Source organism: Gymnodraco acuticeps, unplaced genomic scaffold (assembly GCF_902827175.1).
Source record: "Gymnodraco acuticeps unplaced genomic scaffold, fGymAcu1.1, whole genome shotgun sequence".
Classification (NCBI taxonomy): domain Eukaryota; kingdom Metazoa; phylum Chordata; class Actinopteri; order Perciformes; family Bathydraconidae; genus Gymnodraco; species Gymnodraco acuticeps.
The window spans coordinates 428,915-440,882 of record NW_022992313.1 but is presented as its reverse complement, the minus strand read 5'-3'; the positions used below and the strand labels follow the sequence as shown (position 1 = coordinate 440,882).

The 11,968-nt window shown below is 41.3% G+C and overlaps 1 protein-coding gene across 2 annotated transcripts in view; it reads right to left on the bottom strand.

Moving 5' to 3' along the window:
- Positions 1 to 2,887: 2,887 nt before the first annotated feature.
- top3b (DNA topoisomerase III beta) overlaps positions 2,888 to 11,968 on the bottom strand; it is a 38,128-nt gene continuing 29,047 nt past the window's right edge. For both annotated transcript variants that reach the window (XM_034208379.1, XM_034208380.1), the window contains 6 exons: positions 11,714 to 11,842; positions 11,301 to 11,450; positions 8,121 to 8,221; positions 6,408 to 6,609; positions 3,959 to 4,146; positions 2,888 to 3,270 (listed from right to left, as the gene is read on the bottom strand). In XM_034208379.1, the coding sequence (XP_034064270.1) occupies positions 2,998 to 3,270; positions 3,959 to 4,146; positions 6,408 to 6,609; positions 8,121 to 8,221; positions 11,301 to 11,450; positions 11,714 to 11,842 (1,043 nt within the window). In that variant the 3' untranslated portion in view covers positions 2,888 to 2,997. The remainder of the gene's footprint in view (positions 3,271 to 3,958; positions 4,147 to 6,407; positions 6,610 to 8,120; positions 8,222 to 11,300; positions 11,451 to 11,713; positions 11,843 to 11,968) is intronic.

Here is an 11,968-nt window from a genome sequence, read left to right as displayed (position 1 = left end):
TTTCCGTTCGCAGCCCCGCCCACATGCCTCCTTCCGCTGGAGATTTAAAGGGCCATGCCAACATCTAGACACGGCACAAAGAATGGACATCATCCAGGGACGTGCACAGGTACGGGATAATGTTGCCCGGGCAACGGCCCGTTTGGCCTTTTTGGCCATAGATATGTGTTTATATATATCTATGTTTTTGGCTGACCTGCCCCTCTGGAGAGAGCGAGAGTTTGTTTTAGTTGTTTCTGTTGTGGCCGAATCAGCATGATAAGCCCACAATTAGTATTGTAGCGTCTCGCTGCGAGAAACACACGTTGTCAGCGCTGTCATCTGCCGGTTCGTTAAGACCACCTCAGTGTCGGATTTTGGATACTTGATTTTGAGTTGTCTCATGGCACAGTTAGGGTATAAGGGACAAACCAGGGGACTTTACTTCCTCTTGATACCGTCGGTTATTTACAAAAAAAACACCTAAATATAGCGCCTACTTGTTGTTATTGTGCTTCTGTCTTTCTGTGTCTTTTCATCTGTAAACTCGCTCAACGGGGCCGCTCGTTCTTTTCTTGATCGCCCTCTCACCGGAGAACAGTTCACCGTCCCGCTTCATTGTAGGATTTCTGCCATGTCTCTACCACTTTAGTTTGACCATCTCTGTTACTAAGTTATGGAATACTAAATAAGTAATTAGATACCTTACCGTTACTGCGCTCATAAAGAATGATAAGAATAAGAATAATGCGTATTGAACTGGTTTCATTCATTAGTGAGCTTATTTAAGGTAATTAGGTAGAATACCAGTGCCACGTTCATTGATAAAATGACAAGGGATGGAAAGGGGGAATGGCAGTTTTAGAAGGGGGATGATTTTGACCGTTTTTATTTCAGGGGGGATGCCATCCCCCCCTCATCCCCCCTCAACTCGATTACTGGGTAGAAGCCCTATTTTATCAGTATGTCTGGACTGCACAGCAGTTACAATGGTCAAACTACATTAGAACAGAATTGTCCCCATTTTGTCTTTAATAGTTACTACCATTAGATATTTTTAATGAGATATGGACTGCAAAACAAAAAATGTCCCTGGTTTTCATTTTTTAAATCAAGTCACCGAATGCAAGTAGTCGCCTTAGCTTATTTTGTTATGAGATGTGAATTACTGTTTAATGTAGTTGAAGTAATAATAGTTTGGTTTCTTTTACATTAAAAAAAAGTTACAATTTTCAAAATGTCTTGTTTTTTTTCGGGGGGAGGTCCTTTTTCCAGTTTAGAGCAATAGCCCCTCCAAATGTCTGTGCACGTCCCTACATCGCACCATAACCGGAAAGAGAAGGGAAAGATTTAGAACCTGAAAAAAAAGAGTTCTGAATCTGAAAGCACAAAATCTGCAAGTGAAACAAAGGATTAAAATGTCATTTATTTGACATAAGAAAATGCTACACTGAATTATAATATTCAACATGGAAACACTTTTTAAATACTTACATTTGAAGACTTTAGTTTATTTTTTTATAGTTCAGGATCAAATCTTGACATTTCAAATATATTTTATTCTTTTGAATGATCAAACATTTTGGCCCAGATTAAGCTCCTTAGAAGCGAAGTCCCTCCCTCTCCGGTGGACCTCCATGGGACCTTATTTCGGAAAAATCATGTTTTGAAGTCAATGGAGAGAGAAAGATTATCTTTTGATTCCGTTTGAATTGTGCCACGAATTACACATATGATGTTTGTCAATTTAAAAGATCATTTTGCCAGTCAAAAAAATTAAAATGTGTCGTATAACTATGAAGTAACACTTTGTTTTGTGTGAAACCGCTCAATGAACTACATCTCTGGTCTCGCACAACACACCAAGACGGTCGTCACGTTGGCACATTTCACTTCTTTCTTTCAGAATGAGGTGAAAAGTATTAAAAGAGGTGAAAATCACTCCAAGTCTGGGCACGTTGAGAGCTGTACACACACACAAGGGGAGTTAGTCGGTTCCGTAAGAGCCAACATGCGGGACCGGGATTTGTAGTCTTTCTAGTTGCGTATTTTTCAACAGTTTTACGAAAAACTGTGACTTTTTGACACGGAAATTATTTTTTTAAGATTGACAAACATCATATGTGTAATTCGTGGCACAATTCAAACGGGATCGAGAGATAAGTTCTCTCTCCATTGACTTCAATACATACTTTTTCCGAAATAAGGTCCCATGGAGGTCCACCGGAAGAGGAGGGACTTCGCCTCTCTAGGAAAGAACATGAAATGAAACTACTAAAAAGGATGATTACACTGAAAAAGAGATTTGTCTAAACTTAAAATAATTATTGATGAATCAACAACCATTTGTAATGCAATAAATGGTGTAAAAGAGACATAATTTCTCATAAATCTGTGATAATACTTTTAAAAGTGCGTATCATTTAGGGGGTCTTTTAGCAGGAATGGAATATTCATACATTTCACTACTGTATACTCGCCTGAAACTGAGAACAGTGTTAGAATGTGACATGTTGCACCGCCATGTTTCTACAGGAACAGACAAACACTTTTAATGTCAGCCAAAGCTTGAATTGAATTGCTTCTAAAGTAGTGTTTTGTTAAAAGGGTTTTCTGGTGAATGTCCTGAAAGATACCAGGGTTAGAACGGGTTTAAACTCTCAATCCTGCAAGTGTGTAAAGTGAGGGGTGAGCCACAGGGATTCAGTTGGTTGTAATCTGCAACCGCAACGAAAGATGCCGACAAATTCCTTCCTTTAACATTTGTATTTTTGTCAATTAAATGATTGTGTAGGACATATAGCATAATAAAAGTGTACGTAACCATGTTAACTGGTAGTGTGTAAACTAGCTGAAAAAACACTGTTAAACAACTCTTTCATGATGGGGGGAAAACAGACAGCCCACATTTGTTGTACATATTTTATTTGAGTGTAGTTAAATGCACTTATAAAAGTCAATTTACTAAATCTTCATACTATGTGTCAAACAAATAACAGTATGCATTATACACAGACACTACACAAAGTATGCAGCCAAGGCCGCCATTTTGTCCTTAGGTTTTTTCGGATTGCCACGGCGTCCCCTGCCACGTCCCCGTCCTCCTCGTCTCGCACCCCCACCGCGATACCTCATGGTGGCATGTTTGAGCTCCACCAGATCCTGGAACACTGGATCACAGAACACACAGCCAGTGTGTTGGGTCTCCCCGGCAGGAAGTGGCGTGCGAGTCTTGTTGAAGTCGACTGCGACCAGAGAGGCGTCGCAGGCCTCGCAGCTCTCCTGAGCAACCTGTGGGGAGAGAGGACCAGAGGCAGGGATGAAGAGACGCTTTGTATGAGATGAAATGATAAAACCCTCAGAACAAATGTAAGTGGCTCCACAGCTTAGGGTGTAAACTATAATCAATTCATAACTTTAGTGATCCACTGACTTTTAGTGCCAACACCTGGTTCTGCTCTCAGTAAAACAGCATTATTACTGCATTACTTCCACCTATTTAAATAACTTTTGGTAAAAACTGTTGTAGGATATTATTTATTCTTTATAAAAAAGGGAACTTTATATTTTTAAGCTTTTTTAAATATGTCTTAGTTTCAAACAAATCCACTTAGGGCAGAGAGCCATAGAAAGGGAAGTCAGAAGTGTTGAAAGACTGATTAACACATTGTATGTTTGGGCTTGTCTTAGTTTGTATTGTTGACAATAAAATATGGAAATAATGGTACGCATTTCCTTCAAATTCTGCAGCAAAACAGTCTGCACCTCATTGCACATAAGAGGAAACACATTTACATTAGCAAATCACTTTACATTAAAAAGCTTACATACAGCATGTGGATATACACTATGCATTAATCAGGGAAAACAGCTTCTCATATGTTTGGTGTTCTGGGCCTGTGAAGACTTGTTTGGCATTTTGGGAGACATTTTGCCATTTAAATTATGTCTTGACAAGATAAAGGGCGTTTATTCTTACCTGCACTCTATGTGCATGTTCAAAGAAGTGCACCACCACGTTACATGTATTACAGGCCATCCTCCATTTTGGTCCAGAAGTGGGATCCAGCACCAAAACCCCACCATCACACTCCACACACTGTCCAATGCCCAAAGAGTTTAGAGAGTGCTGACACGACGGATGTGTACATTCATTACATCCCATACCTGGGAAAAAAAGTCAGAATGTCAGAGGACTATAGGAGACAAAGACAAAGGGCCACTGTGTTCCAGTGACTTTCAGCTCCTGATTTATTACAAACTCAGCTAATTATGCCGAAACTCCAGTACTGAACTGGTACTGACGACCAGCGACACCCTGCGAGTACAGAAAGATGCTGCGGTTCAACTCCACCTGAGGAAAAATATTAGCACTCAAAATGACGTTGCACTTAACATGACAGTGACTTCCCCAAAGAGGTTGCCCGAGGACTTCAACTGCTATTTCTTGATAAAAGGACATCATTTTTCATTGTTATTCATCATTATCCAACAAACGTTCACTGATGCCCCTTTTACACCAACGCGGTTCCAGGGCCGGTTCGGAGCTGGAGCTTGAAAAGCACCGGTTTTTCCTGTTCACACCGCAGCGGAGCCGCCTCTAAGCTCTGGAATCCGGTTTGTTTCAAGCACCAAAAAGTTGTCAGTCTAGAAAGCAAGCACCGCATACGTCACGCTTACGTCGGAGGCGGGGGCAGGGGCGAGATCAACTTCTTAACAACAACAAAAAGCCTAACCCTGTGCAATGTAGGCAATCATTTAAAGGGGACCTATCATGCAAAATGCACTTTTGTACATCTTTTATACATGAATATGTGTCCCCGGTGTTCCAGGGAACTCACCAAGTGTCAGAAAACACAACCCTCTCTATTTTCCTCCGTACCTAAATCTCTAAAAACGGGGCTGCAACGGATCTGATACAGACTGATCCAGATTTGAATAATTTTCTACGTCACAGAAGTGGTGCTCCGCTTAGTGGCCAACTCTCCACCTATCAGGGGAATGAGAGCTTGGGCCACGGCCGGCCATTGACGCTTGAAAGCGCTGGAGAAGCTGTAGTACATATGCCAGGCCTGTAAGTGGCGCTGTAGTCTGCCACAAAAGCAGCGAAGAAGACTTCCCGCGCATGGTTGCCCTTCTGTTTATTCTCCGCTGTGGCTCTTTTTCTCCCTCCCCGAGGCAAGCGTTTGCTCCTGTAATTCAATGCAATCCCTCCCCGTCGAGGCAAGCACTGTAATTCTCTCCGGTAGTCCACCAGCAGATGATAAACACCCACCTCTCCGCCTCTTCCAAGGAACGAGGGGACCGTGCGGCAGAGTTTCAGTTAGATTGTTTTTCGCCGGTCAACATGTCCGTTAAAGTTTAAATCTTCCGGACAAAATTAGAAAAGTGCCGGTCAAAGGTCTTCTTTGTTATTCATTGAGCTTTAAAATTACATTACATTACATGTCACTTGTTAGACGCTTTTATCCAAAGCGACTTACATAATCAATGCTGTGGGCAATCCCCACAGGAGCAATTTAAAACAAATGAATAATGACTATATAATCATATGTAAGAATAAAACACAGAGGACGGAGATCTCTTTTTGTCCCCCTCTTCTCCCCGCTGCAGCCTAGCAGCCTAGAGCACGCTCCCCTCTCCTGCAGGGGGGCGTGGTCAGCTGCAGCTCACAGAATCAGCCCCCTGCAAAAACAGGGCTGGAAAGAGCAAATGGAGCGAAATGAGGCATGGCTAAAATGCAGGATCTGTTTGGTATTTTGAAAAAAAAAAAACTATATTTATATACTTTATATAGGAATGGCCCTACAATATATTGTTCAAATATAGCATGATATGTCCCCTTTAAGCTTTGTTAGTTCCAGGTTTAATATGTGCAATAAGTTCATTTCAATAAGTTTTGCAATAAACATTGAAACAGTCCGGCCCTCGACTAGTACCCATTTTTTTATTTTGGCCCACTGTGTAACTGTGTAATAACTTTTGAATGTAGCATGTACCGACTGTAAAGTTGGTAGTAAAGTCGTCCCATTTCTTCCATTTCGTTTCGACAGAGCAAAACCAAAACGAGTAGCGCTTCAATACAATCGGCCATTGTTGTTGTTGTCGATGTGAGGGGTTTTCGCGCGGTTTGGCTCTACGAAACAGGCATGCAAACGGTTACGTCATCACGCAAACGATGACGCAAACGATGACGCAGCACCAGTCGGGCTCTGAGCGGTGTGAACAGAGCGGGAGCTGAACCGAAGAACCGGTTCCGAACCAGAAAAGCTCTAGCACGGAGCTAGGACGGGAAAAGCCTTGGTGTGAAAGGGGCAAAAGTCATTTTGCCTCACTAGTGTTAGAGACAATTTTACGTTTGCCGTCAGGGTCACATGGCTCCAGCAGCGACCAGAACAGTGACCGAGAGTTCAGGAGGACAGTCCTACCTTTCTTCATGTCCCTGAAAGGCGGGTTGCTGAAGCAGTACGGGCACAGGGGGTAGCTCTTGCCCCGGGGCCCCGAGGTCCACAGCACCAGCTCAAACTCGTCCAGCGGACAGCGCAGCTCCTTGTACAGCTTGATGGCTCCGTTCTGGGGGAGACTGTAGGTCTCATCACAGTGGGAGCAGTGCAGCCGGCTGGGCTTGGCCTGCAGAGACACACGAGGTTGGGTATGATGTGAGGATTATTCAATTGCAATTGCATCATGGGAAAAGATAGTTAAGACAACAAATGGGTGAACACTAAATCCAACTAGAAAATGCATTTCCTGCAGAAAATGCGTGTGAATGCTGAAAACTGTGAACATTTGTAGCTGAATTTAGCAGAAAATGTAGAAAAAGCTGAATATGTTATTAGTTGAATGGTCTCTGTAGCTGCTTTTAGCTACAGAGACCAAGTAAGTGTGTTGCTGAACTTAGCGGAGAAATGGTACAGCTCAAATGCATTGCAATGACTTTGTTGAAAACTTGAAAGTGAAATGTTAAACTGGAAGAGGAGGAAAAATAGTGAAGAAGCTTAATATTTAAAAGAAAAGGTTTAAAAAAAAAAAAGTATAAACAACAACAACATGCCTCAATGTCCTGAAATAGCTGAATAATTTAATAGTTGAATGGTTTCTGTAGCTGAAAGTATGTATATATATATAGCAGGTGATGGAATCAATCCAGATATTATTATACAATAAATTGTAAATATGGGAATTGTTCACAAGGGGAAATGGACTGACAAAAAGGTCAAACAATACATCGATTCCAATTTAAATCTATAACACAGATACTTTCATAACTGACACCCTAGCGAGAGACCAGATGTAAATCCTCAGAGCACATGGAGCCCTCTGCACACGTGAGCTTCCTGCGTAGCTCCAAGGGTTACCTTGTGCTTTTCACCAACACACCACTTAACATGCACATACAACCCACTACGCATATATTCAGATACAATAAAAGATCTGCAGCCTCATGATTTATTCAGAATTTAAAAGTGGTCCTATTATGAGGGGGACTTTTAAAAGCTGAACTTTGAAGGCCAGAGCTCAACAGCCAGACATCATGTGGTCCAGAAAGGAAGGAGAGAGAGAGAGAGAGAGAGGAAGCGAGAGCTAGAGAGAGAGAGAGAGAGAGTGAGAGAGAGAGAGAGAGAGAGAGAGAGAGAGAGAGAGAGAGCGAGAGAGAGAGAGCGAGAGTGTATGTGTATGTGTGTATGTGTATGTGTATGTGTATGTGTGTATGTGTGTGTGTGTGTGTGTGTGTGTGTGTGTGTGTGTGTGTGTGTGTGTGTATTTTTAAGGGTAAAAGAAAGTCACTTTTTAATATATGGCAGCTGTTTTACATATTCGTTTAGATCTGTGGTTGGTTTTACTTTGTTGTTCACAAACTAAAATAAGAGATGATGGAATATTTGTAGGCAAACTGTTGTGTATGCTAAATTTCGTCATATCGTCAAGAATATTGTAATGTAAATACCGTGAAATATGTAGATTTTGTTTTATGCTCATATTGCTCTGCCACACTTTGAATAGGCGCCTAGTGTTTTTATATGTGTATTCTTCACCTCTGTGCATTTTGAAAATGTTGATGTTAAAAAGGGCCAATGTCAGACTTTCTAATGATGAAATGTTCAAGCATGCTTTCTGATGATGACACCGTTTCTGCTCACCTGGATGTACTTCATGAAGCGATGGCACTTCCCGCAGCGGGACAGGGGCTTCCCGGAGGCAGCAATGGGGGAGAAAGACACTTCCATCAGCTCATCCATGCCTGAGAACACCAAACAGACACAAACTCAACTTGTAGCCCTTTTCCTTAAACCCCCTAGTAATCCATATTACTATGTAATATGATGATGCTGCATTCCAACCGTTTTGGATCCGTTTCCCCCACACAACTCAACCTCCCTGAAAATCACTGTGTTCAAATGGAAAAGAAGACGTGGAATTTTCAGGCTGGGCTATATAAAGCCAACATATCATGATATAGTTATTTTCATAAAAACTATATGTGACGATTTATAGCATGTTTTGTGGTAATTTCATAAATGAAAAGTCTATATGAAATGACCACATGATAAAGCCTATTTACATGATACAAAGGAAAAGTATGTTTCTCAGTTTATTTAGAACATTAATGCCAATTGAACTTTACATTTTTATTGAAATGATAGTTAAATAAATATATGTTTCTAGCTATACTATATGATACATGCATGCACACAAATAGAGTTATCACATTAAGAGAATTCCTTATCTTATTAAGGATAATCTTCTTTATCTGAATTTGATATGATTTTCTGAGAAATGTAAGATAGTATGTGATTGATGTTTATAGACAACTTATTTATGTAACACGATATCTTGACATATGATTTTAAATCGATTAGATTTAAATCGATTCTATTCCATTAAAAGGAATGGAATAGATTAAAACACCTCTTGAAATGGCCAGCTTGTACAGACTTAAACTAAGAGACCATCATTTATTAGAATATATATATAATCGTCTCACATGCAGAGCACACAGTTCTCTGCTTTTAACCCATCCTAGTACCAGGAGTCTAGTACTAGGAGCAGTGGGCAGCTATTGTACCACGCCCGGGGAGCAATGGGAGTGAGGGGGGAAGGGGGTAGTCAGGTGCCTTGCTCAAGGGCACCACGGCAGGGCAGGAGGTGAACATAGTTGTTTTCTCCACTTCATAGATTGGGTTTACTAGGTTCTTCCATTGAGAGTTTATTAAGTGATTATCTCTTAGCCAATTCCTTGTCATTTGTTTAATGATCGCTATTCTTATCAAAAGAAATAGGTAGGAATCTTTTTTTTGAATTGCCTCTGGTATTTTCCCCAGTAATAGGGTTAATGGGTTCTTGTTCAGAAAAATGCCAAAGATATTGGACATTTCTCTTAAAACTGTTTCCCAGAAGTCACACAAAACATTACAGGCCCAAAATATATGAGCATGACAAGTATTTTCATGACTTTTTGTCTGATCTCTAAATGGGAGTTAAATCATCCACAGAAGTCTCCCGTTGAAAAACAAATAGAACAGTAATAAAAAAAAAGAAGAAGATGAATAAAGCAGTTTCCATTTCAAATCAGCGTTTGTGTTTGGCTGGTGCCAACGTTTGCTCAGCTTGTGTCCCTGATCGCTTAGATCCTTCATCCAGTGAATGGTAAATCTAAAACAGGATGGAAGGTGCACTGACACATGGGAGATGGAACTTAAAGAGTGTCAATTGCGTATTTCTCTGGGTCTAAAAACGAAATAATATTAGCACATTGAAGTAGTAATTACCACATGTATAACACAGGTGTAATTGTTTTAGTCATTTTTAATGCAGGAATGTTTAGTGAGGATGATGGTGATAGTAGTTGTATATTAGGAAGCCCACCATCACTAGCAGTGACACTGTGGTGCACACAATGGCTTGGAGGGGTTTGTGAACTTCAGTGTTTCCCCTATATACAAATAGCGGCACCGCTGCTAGGGGGCGCCAGCCAGGTACCCAAAAAAAACTTTTTATTTTTTATTAAAATAATAATAAGTGGCGACCCTTTTTCATTTTTGACATAGGGGCGCCAGATCTGGGGGGCACTGCGCTGGTAACTCTGGGAGGGGAAAAAACATTTTTGACCGTTGGCGCTCATCCTCATTTTTGGCCTTGATGTAACAAAATTCGTAATTAAGTAAATGTAACACTCTTTTCACCCCGGTAACGCTTTTCATGTGCCCTGTACGATGGGCGCTGTAAGTGATGAAAGTGGGGGATGTTGGCTTATCTGGCGCCCGCAGCTCACTGCCAAAGTGTGAGCGTGGGAGCGAGGGGGAGAGAGAGAGAGAGAGGGCGCACTGGTATCGGCGCTGTTGTTATTAGAATCTGGTGCTAGCTGCGCTAACGGATATAAGAAGTAGATGTTTCTACAACCAGGGAGGAGGAGAGCTCTCCTGTCAGACTGAGAGGCTCAGTGAGGTAAAGGACTCTCTGAGTGTTTAGATAGTTAATTTTAGTCTAAGTTATCTCAGTGGGTCACAAACAGATATGTGTTTACAAATTATGTAAACAAATATTTCCAAGGCACTCCTTTATAATTATTAGGATAAATAAAAACAGGTTTGAAATCATTCCAATGTATACTATAGGACAGTAAACCAAAAATATCGTTTAAAGTTGGAGAGATACAAAAATATGCATAAATTAATAAATGTTAACTGGGTAAAATAAGATATAAATGAACAACAAAAATAAAATACGTTACATGTATTTGTTATTGGCTATGGAAGGTTATTGGTTATGTTCACATACTTTGATTATTAAAATGTAAACCGATCTTTTTCATATGGGTGTTTAGAGTTGTACCCCCTAGATCAGGTCTCTAGTAATTGTGTGCTCAAAGTCCACCAGATTGAAGCATTTTACTTTCAAATGTAAAAACAAATCTTCTCGGGGGGGCATACCCCCGGACCCCCTTAGAGGATGTGACATCCACCCCCCAATTAAAACATGTTCATACAATCCTGATTACATTTGAAGCCATTTTCACGTATATTACCTATGTCAAGTTTTAAGTTTCTGTTTTTGTAGTGTATTTGTCTTTTGTAGAGATTTTACATGTATTCTTTATATATAAAATCTCGCCTAGGGCAGCAAATTGTCTAGAACCGGCCCTGGTACTAGGCCTCAAGAGCCTTTCTTGTGCTGGCAGACACATAGAAACAAATTGACGGGGCGCACTTCGCACGTGCACACACTAAAACATTCCACGCGCTCCGCGCTCACATTATGCTGGGCCCACGTGTCTTAGCACCGCTGCTATGACTCCATCCTAGGGGAAACACTGAACTTACTGGGGATGGAATCCACAAAGTAGTGGAACTTCCTCTTGAAGATGTCCAGCGTGTGCTGCAGGACCTGCTGGTGGTTGGCTTTCCCCAGAGAAATGAGGCTCAGCTGCTTCTCCACAGCGCTGCGGATGGTGGGCAGCACCAGCTCTGCATCTGCGCACACACACAGCCCCGCATTTATGTTTTAATAGCATTCCATCAAAGCCACTCACACATTCAGATGTCACCAACAATGTGGCTCACACATTTGAATAAACCGGGCCGTTTTGTCTGATCTTATGTCACAGGGTTGATTAGATGACTAAGGTCACACACTGCATAGGTGTCCAGAGACCATTATGCAATGTTCTAGAAATTAAGTCACAGCTACAAAGAACACATGTCAGACAATGTAGAATAATACACAAATAAATAACCTGTCTTGTAGTAGCCATGCACTAGAACAATGCCCAGGTTGGTTGGCTTCAACTTGCGTCCATTCTCTACAGTCACATAGTTCCTCTGGCAGACGTTGTTGATGTGGACAGGAATGCTGGCGTCCGTCCCTGGAGGGGGGGCAGAGAGGCCAACATCTGTCAAACTCTTCATTATTGATTTGATCATCCCTTATCCGATGAAGGAAGTCATGCAGGTCCTCTTAAAGGTGTAGTGCACTGGCAACTACTTATTTC